Here is a 17624-nt window from a genome sequence, read left to right on the forward strand (position 1 = left end):
GTATGTTTTTAAATATCCAAAACTAATAAAAAGAGGCTATAATATGTAAAATATGGACATTTAAAACAGAAACGTTTTTAAAGAAATTTTTGGTTCTAGGAAGAAATGTGCCTGGCCAAAGTCTAGCAAGTGGACTCAGGGGATGGGTGGTGCAGAACTCAGGGCTCTAGCAGTCATCAGATGCCACATAGGGAAATGAATATTATTGGTTACTCTATGGAAGCCGCTCTGGTGCAGTCATTTCAGTAACAGAAAGGCTTGATATTGTACATACCAAGAAGTAGACAGAGTTCCTCAGCACTTATGTCTATCACAGGGTATACACTGTGCACCTTCTAAATGTTACGTATATTTCAGTGAGAGAATAGAGGGGTAAACAGTTCTCTACACTGTGTCTGATAATCCTGACAATGTTCTAATTATTGTTAATGATGCTCTTATTAATGTAGACTAATTGCAGACTACTGCTTCTATGTAGGGCAGACATTTAAAAGGGAGTAATTGCAATTCATATTGAGGTAGCCAGGATGGGAAACACAGAGGCAGTGCCATTAGACATAGTGAACATTATGAGAAGGAAGATCTCTCCTCAGAGAAGAACCCTGAAAGTTTCGATAACACAAATATTAGTATGTGAACTATTATTCTATTATTCTGTATTAGAAGACTGGATGGGGAAAACACAACTATCCTCCGTGGATGAATAAGAATGTGGATCTTTTCCTCCCCACCCCCCGGCGTTTGTGTGTGTGTGTGTGTGTGTGAGTGTGTGTGTGTGTGTGTGTGTGTGTGTGTGTGTGTTTGTAAATCTCAGAGGACAGCCCCTGAGAGGCTCTTTCCAGCTTTGACATCTAGCTTGCTTTTTGAGACTGTGTTTCTCACTAACATGGGAATTGTTACTTAGGCTACACTGGTTGGTCAAAAGGTCCCAAAGATGTACCTGTCTCTGCCTCCTCACATACACAACATCTCACTCATGAGCATGCATAACTCATAGCACAAGGCAGACATGGAAAGCAGCACCCTCAAGGACTTAATACCTCACACTAAGCCCCACTTTGTAAAGGTTCTACCACAGGTGACCGGGCTTTCCACACATAAAGCTGCACACAGACTATATCCTAAACCATAGCAGCCTCTAAGACAACAACACAGGTGAACGTGACCTTGGAACTATTCCTGAAACATCCTGCTCAGAGAAAACTGCCCTGATGCATGTCAGTCAGGCCTGCGGGAGAAGTAAAACAGCAGTTCCCCTGTCTGACAACTCATCGAAATGGCACCAGTATTTATGCACAGGACATCATCATTCATATAACCAGAGCTTCTATTAAAAACTATAGCACTTGAATGTATTGAAACACCGTTTCTGTTTAAAGTTGCTGGAAGAAGAGACCAGAAAAAAATTGTACAGAATCTGATACTTGGACTCTCACAAGCTGGAAACCATGGTTCATACAGACCTACAGTATTTACTCTATCAAAGTCACCTTGTCTATCAGGACTGTCTGTCTATATTGGAGATGTCACTGCTGAGGTTTATGTGGGATAGCAATAATCTGTACAAGTGGCTCTGTGCTTCAAACAGCATGGGGACTTGGAAGTTCAATACACAGAATTCAAGCCATAGATAAAGTCTGACAACGAGAAAAGATTACTCTAAGACAGAGAGCCTTCTACTCAGCTCTCTTGTGATTATAACAAAGTGATAAATAAAATATGAAATTACGTAAAACAGACACACCAAGTAACCAAGGAAGCATGTGGTGAGAAGAGAGTCAAGAGGAAGGAGCGAAAGACAGTACAACTCAAGCCCAGAGCTCAGACAAGTATAGTGATTAAAGCAGAAGTAAAAATAATCATGTAGGAATGATGACATTATTCAGAGTCAAAATGGTCCTAAACAATAAACTATAAAACTTCAGTAGTTACTGGGGCTGGAAAGGTGGCTCGGCAGTTAGGAGCACTGACTGCTCTTCCAGAGGTCCTGAGTTCAATTCTCAGCAACCACATGGTGGCTCACAACCATCTGTAATAGTATCCAGTACCCTCTTATGGTGTGTCTGAAGACAGCTATAGTGTACTCACACACATATAAATAAATAAATATTTTTTTAAAAAATTCAGTAGTTAGGAGGGAGAGGAGCTCCTTTAAATATGAAAACAAAATTGTTGAAAATAAAAACCCAATAGATGATTGGAGAACATCTCAGTGACAGGTAGGGGATGGATCAGGAAGCAGGGAGTCGCATCTGATCGTCATATTTCAGCAGAGAGAATCAAAAGTAAGTCATTAAAAAGAGATAAAGACATTGAATATATAGCAGATTCGGTGGTATGCATCTTTGGGCTTAGCTAGGTGGGGAACTGAAGCAGGAGGATGACTTTAACTGAGAAATTTGATACCAGCCTTTCAAACATTGTTAGATCAAAACTTAGAAAAACGTAGTGGGAAATTCTTATTTTTCAATGGAATTAACATGGAAAAAAGTTAAACAAATGAGGATAAAAACACATTTCAAGATATGATATGGACAAGTTTAGGAAGGTCAAGGACAAGCAGGATCATTTATGTTTAAGAGTTTTTTTAAAAAAGCAAAAACAAATAAAACAGAAAACAGCAGAAAATATATATATTTTTTATGTGTGTGTGTGTGTAAGTGTGCATATACAAAAACAAAAGCAATATCAGTATAGCAGTATAAAGAATCCTTTTTACAAAGATACAACAGTACATGACCAGTAGGTTATTTAATACCAATAATAACAAGATGACTGGGGATGCTGGCCTACAAGATGGCCTCTAGTGACCCTTGTCTCCTGGCTCATCAATCTGATGTAACCTGTGTCATGTTCGCTCATTCTGTGAGCCAGCAGTGGTGCTGTCCCAGGCTCAGCGGTAAATCACACCCACACATCTCTGCAGCTGCTCTGTGGCCAGTTCCGGGGGCCGAAAGCTTCCATATCAGAATCAGACGTCAGCTGCCTCTTGGCGAAGTCCACAAGAGGAGAAAATGCACTTCCCCAGTGCCCCCACGCTGACTTACTCGTAATTGGAGTGAGCACCTTTGACATATGAGTGTTGCTGGCATCTTGATTGCAGCATTTAACTACCAAGAGAAATGGATCAAGAACCATTCAGCTCCAACATTCAAGAATGATTTGTTCATGAACGCTGTCAGCGAGAGGAATGCTTCCTTTCTTTAAGCTGTTGAACTTTGGGATATTTGTTATATGTTAGTAGAGGGCTAGTACAATAATGGAGAAGGAAAACAAACGTCTACTATGTACTTGTCTACACAAAGAAAAGACCCATGTCAAGACAAGTAGGAGCAGTTCATTGTCGAGGAAACCAAATGACCCACTATGATGCCAGACAAAAGATGTAAATGGGCATCTAGCTGATGAGGGCATGTGGAAATCATAAACAGGCATATGAAAAGTGTCTCACGTGCTAAGCCATGAGGGAAACACAAATTGGAAATCCAGTGACATATCACTTCAGACTCATTGAAATGGTGACAACTGAAATATGATGCACAGACTTCATCTTCCTATTTTTGTCAAGGGAGCAGCTATGCGGAAGACAGTGCCTCAGAGAATATGGATGATCTCACCACAAGATCTGGCCACTACACACTAGAGGTGCTTATCCCATAGACAAAGAAAAAACTGAGTATGCATGTAAAACATGCATATATTATGAGAAAATCAACACCATCAATAGTTGAACACATAGAGACATCAAAATATGTATATAAATGTCCATACCATCTTCATTTATAATACTAAAACCTGGAAACAACTTACCTTGCCTTTAGTCATTGAATGGTTAAAGAAATGCAGTGCAGTACAATTCAACTATAGGTATGTGGTGACAGGATTCATCTTTAAAGGACTTGTACTGCTTATTTAGCATCTTTAAACTGAATATATTAATACTTTAAGAGGCGGGTAACTGAGAGTGACCGGTGTCCCTGGTTTTGTGAATGCAACACCAGCAGTCTTATGGCCAAGCTGCTGCATGTTTTGACAGGGGGAGTGGTCACATGAGCACATAGGAGGCGAAACTGAACGGAATGAAACATGTGTGCCGAGAAGCACACAGACCGTGTGAGGCCACGCCCTCTGAATGAGGCCCAAGGATTGTATCAATGTCAGTTTTGAGTTGGGACATTGTACTTTAGTTTTATGAACTGTCATCCTGGTGGGAGAGGGAAGGATTACAACTTTCTGATTTTTCATAGTTTCTTGTGAATCTAGAATCATCACATAACGGAAATGTTAAATCACTGGACCTAGGAAGTGCAATAGAGATATCAAGAAGTGTAATAAAGACGGATAGAGAGTGTGCAGCAATTCTTGAGGTGACAGCCACTAACCTGCCTCCTAAGGGGGTATAGATCTAGTCAACCTCACACATGGCAAATGCGGGGCAGGGCTTGGAGTTTGGTGAGCAGAATTGAGAAGTTACTCAAGCCTCTGTCCCTGCCCTACAGTTCTTTTCTCCTGCCAGCCTTGTACTTACCAATATCTTCTTTAAGTAACTATTAAATACATGCTTATATAAATTATGGGAAGCATTGGTTCATAGCATCCTGTGGCACCGGTATATTAAAATGACCTAGAATGCCAAGTCTGTACATGAAACAATCCACCAAGACGACTGTGTGTTCAGGGGTTTTGTACTAGCAAATTCGTGGTAGTTACTTTGCCAATCACATCAGATTGTTCATGAAGTGTGCCTTGGTGGTAATTTGAAACACATACTTTGAAAAGATAATACTGGCCTTTCCTCCAATTTGTCAAATGAAACACAAGCAGACTTCATTCGATGGCACTTGAACAGTTGCTGGTGATGTTGGAGGGACTCCGAAGCCATTTGCTTTGCCCTGGAAGGCAGGAGGCAGGGGACAAGAATAAATAAATGGAGTGCAGATGAAAGGCTGACTGGTCTGATCTACAGTAGTATAGTTTTAGTTAAATATTGTCACAGAAAATAAGACAAGATTAGCTTTAGAAACCTGATCACAGAGCCACTCATCCTAAGAGTGTCTCTCAGTGACAAGGAAACCAACCAACCAATGAAGCAAAAACAAAAGTGAAAGAAACAAGTGAAAGAGAAAGATGAGCAAATCTCTCAGCTGGAGCACAAGCGTAAATGTCAAGATGGTTCTAGAAAATAATAGCGTTCCTGGTATAATAGCATTGAAGTTGTTTCTGGATTGCCTCACTGAACGTTGTTTTTATAAGAAAGATGTTGACATGAATTAGAAACGATACAATGTCGTGAAAGAAACAACTCACGAATCAACCCTGAAGCAGAGGTTTGGGGTGTGTTCTTACACAGCTTGGGTCCAGGAACCCTGACTAAGGAGCAGAGAGGGAAATGAAGAAAGGACAGACACTCGTACCGAGAAGAGCTGGATTAGGTATTCTGGGCTCTCTAAGGGAAAAGCAGCACAGGCTTGATTACACAGAGTTACACAGGGAGGCAGAGTTATGGCATGTAGCAGAACAGGGAGGTGGGGTGAGTTGATCTTGGTAGTAGCAGCCTTCATTCAGGAGCAGTACATTTGGGAAGAGAATGTTCCAATGGATAACTCTGTCCCCATTGTTAATGCTTGATCTCTGACTGGTAGAAGGCTTCGTCATCCTTCTAAGTCCTGGGGAGGCTCTGCCACTCCCATGGGGCTAAGGCTTTCTTCATTGACATACTGCACTGTGCCGACAATACATAGTCACCAAGGATTTCAGCTATCCTGGGTGTACTCCACTCTCCAAGGGTATGTGTGACATAGTCAAAGTGTTTATAAACTGCTTACTAGTTCCAGCTTTACAGGCGAGAATTGCATTATACTAATTTTTAAAAAAAAATGTATTGCACTTAGATACTTCAGACTAAGCACAAAAATTGGCCCTAGGATGACTACTAAAAGCTTTTGTGTCTTTGTGACACTTATACAACATTAGCTGCCTGACAACTGAAGCAGGAGAACCTAGTCTCATTCCGGATCTCACATACTTCAGTCTAGGATCCGGTTGGGTTTATCGTCTGGACTTTTGCAAGGCAGAGTACCAACCACTCCAGGGTGCAGGAGAGGAGGCATCCTGCACACATCAGGGCAAGTGGTAGCAAAGAGACCTGGGCTGAGGCCCCCATACCTCTCAAGCCCTGACCCTGTAACTTACCTACCTTTCACTGGGCTTTGCCTCCAGAGAGTCTCATTCACTGCCTCCAATAGCATCAGAACTTGGTGACCAAGCCCTGAAGAACCCTAGCTACAAGCCGTGGGGGCATTTCAGGTTACTTCATTGAGTGAGTGAGTGAATGAGTGAGTGTTGTGAGCCATCCCTGTGGATATCTTTAAAGCACCATGGGGATTAGTAGACCTAGTCTTATTAGTTATCCGTTACTTTTCCCTTCCTGTAACAAAAATAAAAGCAACATTGAAAGGGGGAGGGGTAATTTTGGTTTGCAGGTCCAGGGTACAGTTTATTGTGGTGGGAAGGTCATATCATCAAGCACAGAAGGCCCAGTGGCAGGAGAATGAGGCCATGCAGTGTCACCATGCGTCCCCAGCCAGGAAGAAGAGAGCCATGAATACTGGTGCTCAGCTCTTTTTACAACCGTGGGACGGTGCAGCTTTCAGTGAAGGTAGATCTGCCCACCTCAATAGCCTGACCTGGATAAACCTTCTCAGACAACCCTAGAGGCTTTGCGATTGTGGCCACCAAAATCAACCATGATAATGCTCATCAGGACCAAATTAAGTCACCACCATTTGCGTTATTTGGGGTTTTAAAGGGAAAAATCACCAACCCCGTATATTAGTGTAGGCAGCAGATGCTGCTCAAAGTCTTTTAAAGTTCGTTGAGTTCTTTGAGCTAAGTCAGAAATTAACTTTCTGTGGTCTTTGGCATAAATATTCAGTTGTACTCTAGACTGTCTTACCACTGATTTATCATTCTTAAACATGCAAGTGTGGATTTATGCTAAAATTGTAATTAAGGAGTGGCAGGCCAAAATTAATTCAAAGGTACTTCTAAATCCGTTTACTCACCAGGAACTTCGGAAGAGCGGGCAGAGAAGTTTTCATGTTACACATATGTCAAATGAGGAATGCAGGAGTAAATGCAATTTCATACTCATGTGTGCATATGCAGGCGTTGAGAGAGGGAGAGGGAGGGAGGAGAGGGAGGGAGGGAGAGATGAGAGAGGGGGGAGGTCATGCATGGGTAGAGACCTAGACAATGGATAAACATGGGAAGGCGAAAGGATCCGTGTCTAGATAGCCAGAGTGAAGCCAAGGAGGCAGCTTTTCAAGTATTTGGGGCAGAAAAATACATATTCACCTCAGATACTTGGATGGCCTGAATTTTCCACTTTCTTTGGCCAAGGAAATCTTGCCACAGAGACAGAATGAAGGTTGTGTCTCACTAGTCTTGCAGGACTGAGAAAGCGAAATGGCCGTTGCTGCCCACACTGGCTAGAAGGAAGACCAACTCGGCGCCATTCTGAAGCATTTTGACCCAGCTCCATGCTAAACCACGCTGCACCACCAGTTATTAATAGCGAAGCCGGCCCAGAAATTAAGCATTTCCCTTTTGTTTCAGAATCAACTAATTCAGGACCAGGAGATGCTACTAAGACCAGCTACTCCCCACAGCAGTTCCTACTAACACTCAACTTTGAAATGAATATGAATCTGGTCAGAATAAATATGGGATGCAGAAAATGCCTTCTTGTTTAAAAGTAGAACCTACAGTTCTATTTTATATTTTTTTTTCAAAATCTCAAGGAAAAAGTAGGACTTTTCTAAGTACTACAGTGATTTAAAATGCATTAAGGATAGGAAATTGTATTTCTTAGTGAAAGTCGAAAGAAAAATGACTTACATTCCATTTCTGTCTTTGAAAAACTGGTCAGCTTTTGGTGAGCTGTGCTTTCCTGGAAAGTTTTGTTTTGTTTTGTATTGCTTGTAACACATAATTCCCACAGTTTAAAATCATGAGGCTGGAAATATGTATCGGCCGGTGAGAGGGCTTATTGTTCTTGTAGAAGACCTGAGTTTGAACCCCAGAATCCCTGTTAATTGGGCCTTAACATCTTAGAACTCCTGTTCAAGGGAGGTCTGACATATCTATCCTCCTCAGGCAAAACAGCATCACACATAAAACCATTCACAGGCATGCAACATACATGCAACTAAAAAATAGTTCTTTAAACATAAGCATTTAAAGTGCAGGAAGGAGAAAACTCAGTCGGTGTGGCTTTTAAGAATCTCAGTTCAATCTCATGGACCTACATTTTAAAGATCCAGGGCTGGGATATTGTGTTTGTTATCTCAATGCTGTAGAGGTAGGTCCCTGGGGTCCACTGCCTGCATGCTCTGGTTTGTGAATTCCAGGCCAACCAATGGTAGACCTTAACAACAGCCATAACAAAAAAAGTCTCTTTCTACTACAGAGAGAGGAGAAGGGGGGGAAGGGGGAGGGAGAGGGCAGGGGGAGGGGGAGGGAGAGGGAGAGGGAGAGGGAGAGGGAGAGGGAGATTTAAACTGTTTTAAATTACAATGTACTAATAAATCTACAGGGCTCTCATATAAAATTTCCCCCACACCCACACACTCTTCACAAAGTTTCTGTGATGGGAGTATTAATATTATTTCGTTGACAAAAGAAATTTTAAAAAGTTTCTCAACTATTACCTTATAATAACACCAGAACAGGGTGGATGTTGATGTTCCAAATTCAACTACTGAATTCACCTGTCTTTCCTTTATATTTAACTTCCCCAAACGAACCAATCAGACAGGGTACTTCTGAACTGTTAATCTCTATTTGAGACACAATCTTTCATACATGCATTATGTGTAAACATAATCAAAGTATTCTCTCAAGTGTTGTGAGTTATTAATAATCTCAAACTAAGATAAGTAGGACAATATCAGGTTATTTAAAATGATACTTTCATAAACACCACCTCCCTTATTTTCTTGAACCGAAGAATCAGCTTTATTATTGAAATTTATCTATGGGAAATCTTGATTGATGAAAAGTCCCTTTCAAGCAAAAACATGTTCTCTTGTGGAGTCTTAGTTGAAGTCTTAGACACTCTCCAAAGAAAAACACATTTCTGTCCTGGAGATGCCATCTGCATGTAGGATGCCAGCCTCCTACCCGCCTCTCTGTCCGTGCCCCTGCCCCTTAGAAAATAAGTAGTTCTCCCATTGCCTCCTAGCTACACAAAGACAGGGAGGAGAGTTAGAAAAGGTTTTTTACCTGCTTACCAGTGTGGAGAGCTACAGCGGCAGGCTTAATGCCCTGGATCCTGTAACCCTAGTAACTATCACTGGGATTAAGTGAATCTGCTCTGAGGAAAGGAAGTATAGTTAACAGGCTTGACAATTGACTCTTGAAGTTCTCTTGGTGTCTCCAAATCATCCTTTTCACAGCCGACACCCTCCCTTCTCTCTCAAAGTGAACCATAGGTCCCAACAACGTGAAGTTTACTTTTGGTTGGGACTTCCTGTTAGAACAGGACAGTAAGACTTACTTCTCAGACTCCTCCCTGTCTCCATGCATTTCCATTCCGAGGTTTACTGGACATGGCATTCTCACAGGTGACTGCAGATTTGAGCATAAATCCCAAGTTCCTGTTTCCCAAGAAATAAATCACCCCAGTTGCTAACACCTAGTGCTCTCTGTCAGCCATTAGTCACACTGTGGCCCAGGGCAACCTAAAGACAGGAATGGATATTTGTGCACATCCCTCAGGTCACTCCTGGAGCGCCATCCTCGTGTTTCAAAGAGCATTGGCATTCACCCATGGGAGTAACCATGGAGCACCAGCCTATTGTTCCCGAAGCACCATTCTAGAGCTCCAGAAGTCATGGGTATTCACTCAAGAATAACCATATTGCAGGAAAACTTTACTTTTTCCAGTTGTCACTGTTTTTTTTAAATTGATTATAAAAATTTGGTCATTACATTTAAAATGTTGTCCCCCTTTCCAGTTTCCCCTACACAAACCCCCTATCCATTTCCCCATCCCCCTGCCTCTATGAGGGTTCCTCCCCACCTGCCCCCATACTCCTGCCTCACTGCCCTAGCATTTCTCTATGCTGGGGCATCGAGCCTCCACAGGACCAAGGGGCTCCCCTCCCATTGGTGCCCTACAAGGCCATCCTCTGCTACATATGCAGCTGGGGCCATGGGTTCCCCCATGTGTACTCTTTGGTGGTTTTGTACCTGGGAGCTCTGGGGGGTCTGGTTGGTTGATATTGGTGTTCTTCCTACGGGATTGCAAACCCCTTCAGATCCTTCAGTCTTTGCCCTAACTTCTCCATTGGGGTCCCCTTGCTCAGTCTGATAATTGGCTGTGTGCATCCACATCTGTATTGGTCAGGCTCTGACAGAGCCTCTCAAGGGACAGCTATACCAGGTTCCTGTCAGCAAGTGCTTCTTGGCATCAGCAATAGTGACTGGGTTTGGTGTCCGCAGATGAGATGGATCCTTAGGTGGGGCAGTCTCTGGATGGCCTTGTAGGAAAACTTTAAACTCAACTAGTTTTTTTTTTTTTTTTAGAAATCTACCTAGTTTTAAGAAGTAGTATTATTTTTTTAAGTACATATTCATTGTGAGAGCTTGGTAGGAATGTGAGAAGAAACGCACCAGGCACAGTCTTCCTAGAGGGTGAGGAGTGTGTCCTGTTAAAGTTAGATCGAAGAATGGGGCTCAACTGTTTGTTCTGTTGTTACAATTTTGAGAGCAAAAATATAGCAACACATCCTGGGCTGTGTGTATCCCTGGAAACTTAGAAAGACTTCAAGTGTTTCCTCTATAAATAAGAGGTAAATATGTGTTGTAGTGGTAGACACACTTACCTTCTGTGAGTACCATATTACAATATACAATATATATACAATATATATGCAATATATATTGTATTGTATTCCACAAATATGTAGAATTTTACAGATTGAGTATAACAAAAAAAATAAAAGGGTATATACATCTTCTGAATTCCCTCAATTATCAGTAAGAAATTGTTTCTGGCAAACCAGAGGGCAGGTGTCCTCTGTGGATATGGGAACTTAGGTTTCATGACCTTGAAGAACGTGCATCTGAGAAGCAGCTCCCAGCATTCCTAGCGGCTCAACAGAAGAAAGCTTCATCTGCCTTTCAAGAATTTCTCCAAGTTCAGTGACTGTAACTGATGGGAATTGTTAGGTTCCTCTGATGCTTTGGGTTTAAACAACCTACAAGTACACAAAGGTACCTCTGTGTGGAGGACACGCCCTGTGTGGCTGGCTCCGGACCTCTTTGTCTACACTTCTCACCAGAAATCACAGAGAAGCAAGTCTGCAATAATACCAACTGCCCAAACCTTACAAAGAATTATAAAGCTACATTAATATACATATATATTATATGCATATGCAATTATTAAAAAGCTTGGTATTCGGCAATGGGAAAGCTCTGACCTTCAGTATCAGCCAACAGACATTAGGTGACCACTCCTCCTATTGAGAACCTAAGTCCTCAGGATGCCCAGTCAGTGGGCATTGGGTGCTAAATTTACAGAAGGGAATACTAAAATACATTTTTGTGAATACTTCTTATTATAAGTTAAATCTAAAATTGATCACCATTGTCTCTTTTGTAGTCACAAGCCTTCGGCACACAACTGTTAGTGAGTAGAGTCCGACAGAATGAAATTTAGAATCCCAGAGCTCCCACTTTTCTTTTCTCTGCTCCTGCCCTGTTCCTTCTGTCACCTTTCTTTTGGGTTTGGATGTAAAGCTCTGCTTGGTTTAAGGAATTCCCGTTATCACTCTTGCGCTTCAGAGTTTCAGTTAGTGCTTTATAGGAACGGAGGGCGTCACTGGACCAATTCCAGTGGCATCAGTCTCTCTCCTTTGGACAAGCACCTTTTGTAAATTGATAGCTCTTCAGTCTTGATGGCACCTGTCAAGGAAAATTGGCCTGTCCCTAAGCAACTGATTTCCTGCCCAGAATTGAGCATCTAGACACTCCCTTCAGCATGAATCTTTCCTCTTGCAGGTAAAAAGAGAAAAGATGGAGAGAAAAACATGGTGGACCCCTTTCTCCCCGTCTGTGCCAGCCTGCCTCCAACCTGGTGATCGGGACCCTCACCTTTTGTGTGACAGCCCCTCCCCCTCAAAATGGGATACTAGATTTGACTAATTAACTCATCCTTGTAACTTCTGCGATTCCACTCACCATCCTAGTTCTTAGAGGATGTTTGAGACTCGTTAACATGCTTTGAGCTGAGGGGTTTTACAATCCTGGCATAGCTTCACTAACACCTGAAAGCAACGCCTAGCAAACTAATCTAGGGCATCTAAAAGTAGCCCAGTGAAAGCCCCACTTTTCCGGTCCTGTTTTTCTTTGAGATTATTAGCTCCTTACCTGCAAAAGCTAAGAAGAACCGGTGTCATATAAAACAGGCGTGCTGCTGGTACGTGGACTGTTTAATTTATTAAAGCAGGTTTAAAAAAAAAAAGGTGTTGCTGTCTGATTCCCCAGACATTTTAATCGGAAAGCAAGCTGGGCGAGGCCGTACGACCAGCGACTTGCTTACCACACTGCTGTTCATACGGTGGAGGGACACTTGAAAAGAAGTTGCAATCAGCCAGGGACCGTGACTTTCAAGAGTCTGAGGGCACAGTCTGGGTTTGGAAAGTGAACTTGGACAGTGTTTGTAGCAAGATATTCAGGAAGATGGCCGAGTCTTCAAAGTATGCTTCCACATTAAATTGTCTTGACTCCTGCCTCGATCCTTTGTGGCCTTCCTCTACAGGAGAAAAGTTGAGGCTTGTATTAAGATGGGGCCAAAGTGAGAACTGACCCTGAAGGCGAAATTCTTCCTGGGGCTGCTTAAATTCCTTCTGCTGTCTTTATTTGAGAGATGCATACTTAAAATTCATAATATTTTTTCAAGAAGGAACGTTACCCTTCTTAGACAGTTTTATGTTTAGCAATGACACATTATTTAGTCCTTTCATTTAGCGACCCCAGCATCTGTGGTTGGAAAAACTCTCAGGAGCCATTTCAGGGATGTGTGTGTTGCTCTCAGATAATTATACATGGATGGTCACTTTGTCAATAGTTTTCAAAGGACAAACACCTCTGACTTACTTATGTTCACCCTCTATATCTTCTAGTTGTGGTTGGCATAAAGAACCACGGGCGTCAATTTCTAGTCTAATAAATATTTGAGATTATTCTGAGGTTTTTGAGTGTCTGTAAACATCACCATGGAAACGCATGTGAGTCAACTCTGTGGGCATTTTAAATATGATCTAGATCTGAGGTGAAACCTGAATGACCAGATAAGAAAACAAAGAATGAGAATTCAGAAAGAAACCACATGATAGGAAAGGGCGAATGTTCATGCTTAAACAAGAAAGGTTTCTTAGCTTCATTAAATTCCCCTTCCTCATTCTAAGTGTAGTGGAAGTTCATTCTTTTGAAATCAATGACAAAGGATGTTTGCTACTTATGGCCATCTTGCTATTGCCCAAACTGAAACAGTAGCAGACCGTACTGGTTAGATTTTGTAGCATTACAAAGCAGCCATTGTCCTAACACATTGTCTGGTAGTAGCAGGCATTTTTTTTTTTTTTTTCTGGTACTGCAAGCAGGGGCCTCATCACAATGCTGTCCTGGCATCATCTGGCAGGATGTGACATATAAACTCAAAAAAAAAATGCAGTGCAGATGCCCAGAGAGGGCAGTGAGGTGGTTGAAGGGGGAGAGGGATGAGACAGAAACCTGCTTTCACTAACTTCAATCTGTCCTTCATTTCTTCTTTTCTGTTTTCCTTCCTTCCTTCCTTCCTTCCTTCCTTCCTTCCTTCCTTCCTTCCTTCCTCCCTTCGACTCTTTTACTACTGTTTTATCTTCCAAAATCTTTAATGATGGTAAGAAAAACTACTAACTTGACTTTGACTTTGCTAGATAGAGGTAGTCATATATATGTTCATCATCTACCTTAAGCCTTTTTTCTCTAATATAATTTGTATTAATTTTTTAAGAATTTCACAAATGCATACAATGTATTTTTATCATATTCATCCCCTAACTCCTCCAAGATTCTCCCTCCCAACTCAGGCCCTCTTTTAATTTCTGCAGCCCATATACTCATGGGTGTGGGGCCACCCAGTAGAGTATATGACTGACCTCTCAGGTGTTACACCTTTGAAGAAAACTGACTCTCCCCCACTCCCAGGATCTGTCATGTTTCCATAGCTTCCCAGCCACTGGTGGAAATGATGAGCCCCTCCCACCTCAGTGTTGAAATGTAGACTGTTTTGATCCTGTGCTAGTTTTGTGCAGGCAACCAAGGCTGTTGTGAGTTCGTGAGCACATTCTATGACTCTTTTGCCCTGGTCTTCCCAGACCTCTGGCTCTTAAAATATTACTTTCCCCTCTTCTGGGATTGATTATCCATGAACCTGGGGGGGGGAGTGACCTCACATCTTTAATAATTAAGAGAAAGAAACAAAGTGAAGAATAAAACCATTCAAATTCCAAGTCCCCTTCCAGAGGATGAGTCTTGATGTTTCATGATGATGTAACTTTGAGAAGAAAATTTGCATAGAGGGATCATTATCTTCTGGATGAGGATGGCTTTAAAAACAAATGCTAAATATGTGGTGACATATTTAAATAGCCCATTTGCCTGAATTATTCCTGGTGTCAGTTCTTCCCATAAGGAATTATGGCGAATATACAGCGACAAGAGGAAAGGAACGGGAAGAAAAGAAAGGAGAGGGACCTTAAGGTGACAGTTATGTGCAGTCTGTACAAACCCCATCCCCACCCCTCTTCCCCTCCTCCCCAGCATCCATTGACAAGAAAGTCAGGAGAGTGCACAGCTCTTTCCCTGCCTGTTTGGTGCTTCTTTGTCTCATTTCCTACCACAACACGGTCCCTCTGGACCAAACACTAACCACACAGCATCAGCATCTACTGTCTCAAACACTCCTGTGAGAAAAGGCAGCAGGCTTGGCCTGGGGTCAGCTCAGGCCATGAAGAAGTCTACAGAGACAGGAGCTACCCTCTAACTTCCTTCAAGTGCCAAAGAAACCACTTTCTTTTCTGAAGTCCCTACTGCTTTAAGAGGATAATTGAGCATCTCTTGTTAGAGTAATTACTGCTTTCAGGAGCTTTGCCTCCTAGAATGCCCTTGCAGGAATAATGACAGCAGATGTTTTCTGAGGGTTCCGAGGACCAGGCCTGCCTGGAACGAAATTCTTCAGAGTTGTTACTGCACTCACAACATGCCAATCTAGTGGTGAACTCGCATTACCCCCATCTTGCATAGGAGACGAGAGCTCCGTGATTTAGAAACCCTAAGTTAGATTAGGGTGTGAATTTTAAAGGCATGCCTACTTTTAACTGGCAAGTTTCAACTTCTTAATATTATGATTCCCTGCCCCCGTGAAACTTTTATCGAGGAGACAAATATAAGACATAACTAGGTGACAGAGCTGGAGAGATGGCACAGCCATTGAAGGCTGAGGTTCTCTACCTGAAGAATAAGAGATTACGAGGCAGAAAATTCCATCTTATATTAGATGAAGTCTTACAAGGGAATAGTATCACATAAGGGTTTTAGGGTGCTAGGCCCCCCCTCCCATCTCCTCCTTCACTTGTACCTCTTGCTAACACATCATTTCTCAAGGTCGTGAAGTGTGTTTTCGAAGAGCGCGTTATCGATGACAATATAGGCATCTGCTGTGATCAATTCTTTCATGTGGTCAACAACAGACAAACTTCACAAGCCAGGCGTGCATGAGAGAGCAACATGACAAATGGCAGTTACGTATTTGCTCAATAATGTCTTTCAGTCACTGAACAGCTCAGTGGAATGACCATGCACAGTGATCCTAGTAAATGAACTAATGCACACAACTTTGTCTGATTTGTGTACAATGTTGCTCACCTGCAACTCCAAGAATTCCAAAGAAAAAGAGTAGGGAAAGGAGGTTCACCTGAGCAGGTAAAAGCTAGCCTTGAGAGTTGTATCTTAAATTCCCTGTAACATTGCTATACCTTAACGCTCAACAGACATGGAATGCATCATTGTAGCCTGTCTTCCTTTAAAAATCATGCCTTTCTCCCTTCATCTTTCTTTTCTATCTCAATTCTCTGAAACACTACACTCAATATCTAACTTGAAACGACCCTGTATGTGTCTGGTTAACAAGCTGTACCATGTTTTGGTCTGATTTCGTACACATAAAAAAATGTGTTATGTTCTCTTTGAATAGCAAATGTGCTCTATTTCTGTGCACATCTGCATTTGATTACGTACCATTTAATGAAAGCACACTTGTAGATGATGAATTTTTAAGAGTTCATCCGCCTTTATTGTACTCCTATGTACCACTATAAGGAATAAAATTTACTTCCAACAACAGGGTGTGTCTCATGTTTATTGACACAAAATACTTTCTCCCTTGAGATTGATAAAGCTATGAGATGTCACCCATTCTCTGTAAAACCACATTCCAGATGCAGGAAAAGCTACCAAGGCTCCATGCTCAATTGACAAAACAGAAGGAGGGTACTAGCCAAAAGATAAAGACGGATGTGTGCTTTAGCACAAGTCAGTATTAAAAAAAAATGTGACTTAAGCAAAGAGCTGATTGCTGTATTTGATATGTTAAAGATAACTTTGTGGTACAGGCAGAGCTATGTGAAGATATTTTCTGAATATCTGAGCGAGATGTCCTTTAACTGAAATGATTTTAACTACAAGCAATGGCTGCTATTTTATTACTTAAAATACCTCCCTGGGCCTCATTTTCTAAGAAGAAAAAATCTCACGACCCGAAAGAGAAGAATCTTGAATCCCATTTGCTGATATTGGACAGCTTTTCCTCTACGTATCACATTAGTGCTCCATTTCAAGTTTTTCAAATCAGAGATGTGGAAATGTCTCCACTGTCATCATGGCATCGTCGCTTTGGAGAATAAAGAGGTCACGTGACTTTCATGGAATGTTGTGCCTGTGGAGCCCTGTTTATGTTCTGCAGCCACATGTCTTGAGTCCTGAGACTTGTCAACCTCTAATATGGTATATTCAGAGTATGTAAAGGAGAATTAGCTTCAACTATATTTCACCTATATTTCACATAGGGACAGATATCCCTCTTAATGTGACTTGTTTTATTGCTCTAACTGACATGACATTAATAGTATATAAAACGATGCTCAGAAATCCAAGCACAATAGATTGCACACGTGATCGTTATGGTCAACGTTACAGCCTGTAGGTTGCAAAGAGGTATTTACTCCATCTTGAGAAACAGAGTTGGAACACTGAGCGGAATAGTCTCATATTTGAATTGAACGTGTCCTTCATGCATCCAGTGGGCGTTCAGTGCACTATGATATGCACTGGTCTTGCTGAAGAAATGTACATTTTTTTGTGTCAAATAATTTCGCCTGTATCATGAGTAAGGTGTTGTTTTTTATTTATACATTATAAATTTATTTATTTATTTATTTATTTATTTATTTATTTGGGAGAAGCAGCAGGCCCCTGAAGGTCAGAGGACAACTTCTGCCAGTTCTCTCTTTTAG

The 17624-nt window shown here is 41.7% G+C and overlaps 2 protein-coding genes across 12 annotated transcripts in view; one reads left to right on the plus strand and one right to left on the minus strand.

Annotated features, from left to right (window-relative positions):
- The window catches only part of LOC134479769 (uncharacterized), a 60347-nt gene extending 50527 nt beyond the window's left edge, over positions 1–9820 (minus strand). The window contains exons 1-2 of one of the 2 annotated variants that reach the window (XR_015625890.1): positions 9560–9809; positions 4771–4892 (exon numbers count right to left, since the gene is read on the minus strand). Coding sequence is in view for 1 of the 2 variants with exons in the window: in XM_087559857.1 (XP_087415983.1) it covers positions 4771–4892; positions 9560–9618 (181 nt within the window). In the remaining variant the exon portion in view is untranslated. Of the gene's footprint in view, positions 1–4770; positions 4893–9559 lie in introns of both variants that reach the window. The other variant, XM_087559857.1, reaches the window with a different exon arrangement.
- Positions 1–17624, plus strand: part of Cntn1 (contactin 1) — a 305299-nt gene that overhangs the window by 229797 nt on the left and 57878 nt on the right. For 4 of the 10 annotated variants that reach the window (XM_087555468.1, XM_087555466.1, XM_087555467.1 and 1 more), the window contains one exon: positions 12070–13253. In XM_087555468.1, the coding sequence (XP_087411594.1) occupies positions 12070–12149 (80 nt within the window). In that variant the 3' untranslated portion in view covers positions 12150–13253. 10 annotated transcript variants of the gene reach the window in all.

Source organism: Rattus norvegicus, chromosome 7, assembly GCF_021556685.1.
Source record: "Rattus norvegicus strain SHRSP/BbbUtx chromosome 7, alternate assembly SHRSP_T2T, whole genome shotgun sequence".
In the NCBI taxonomy this organism is placed as follows: Eukaryota; Metazoa; Chordata; class Mammalia; order Rodentia; family Muridae; genus Rattus; species Rattus norvegicus.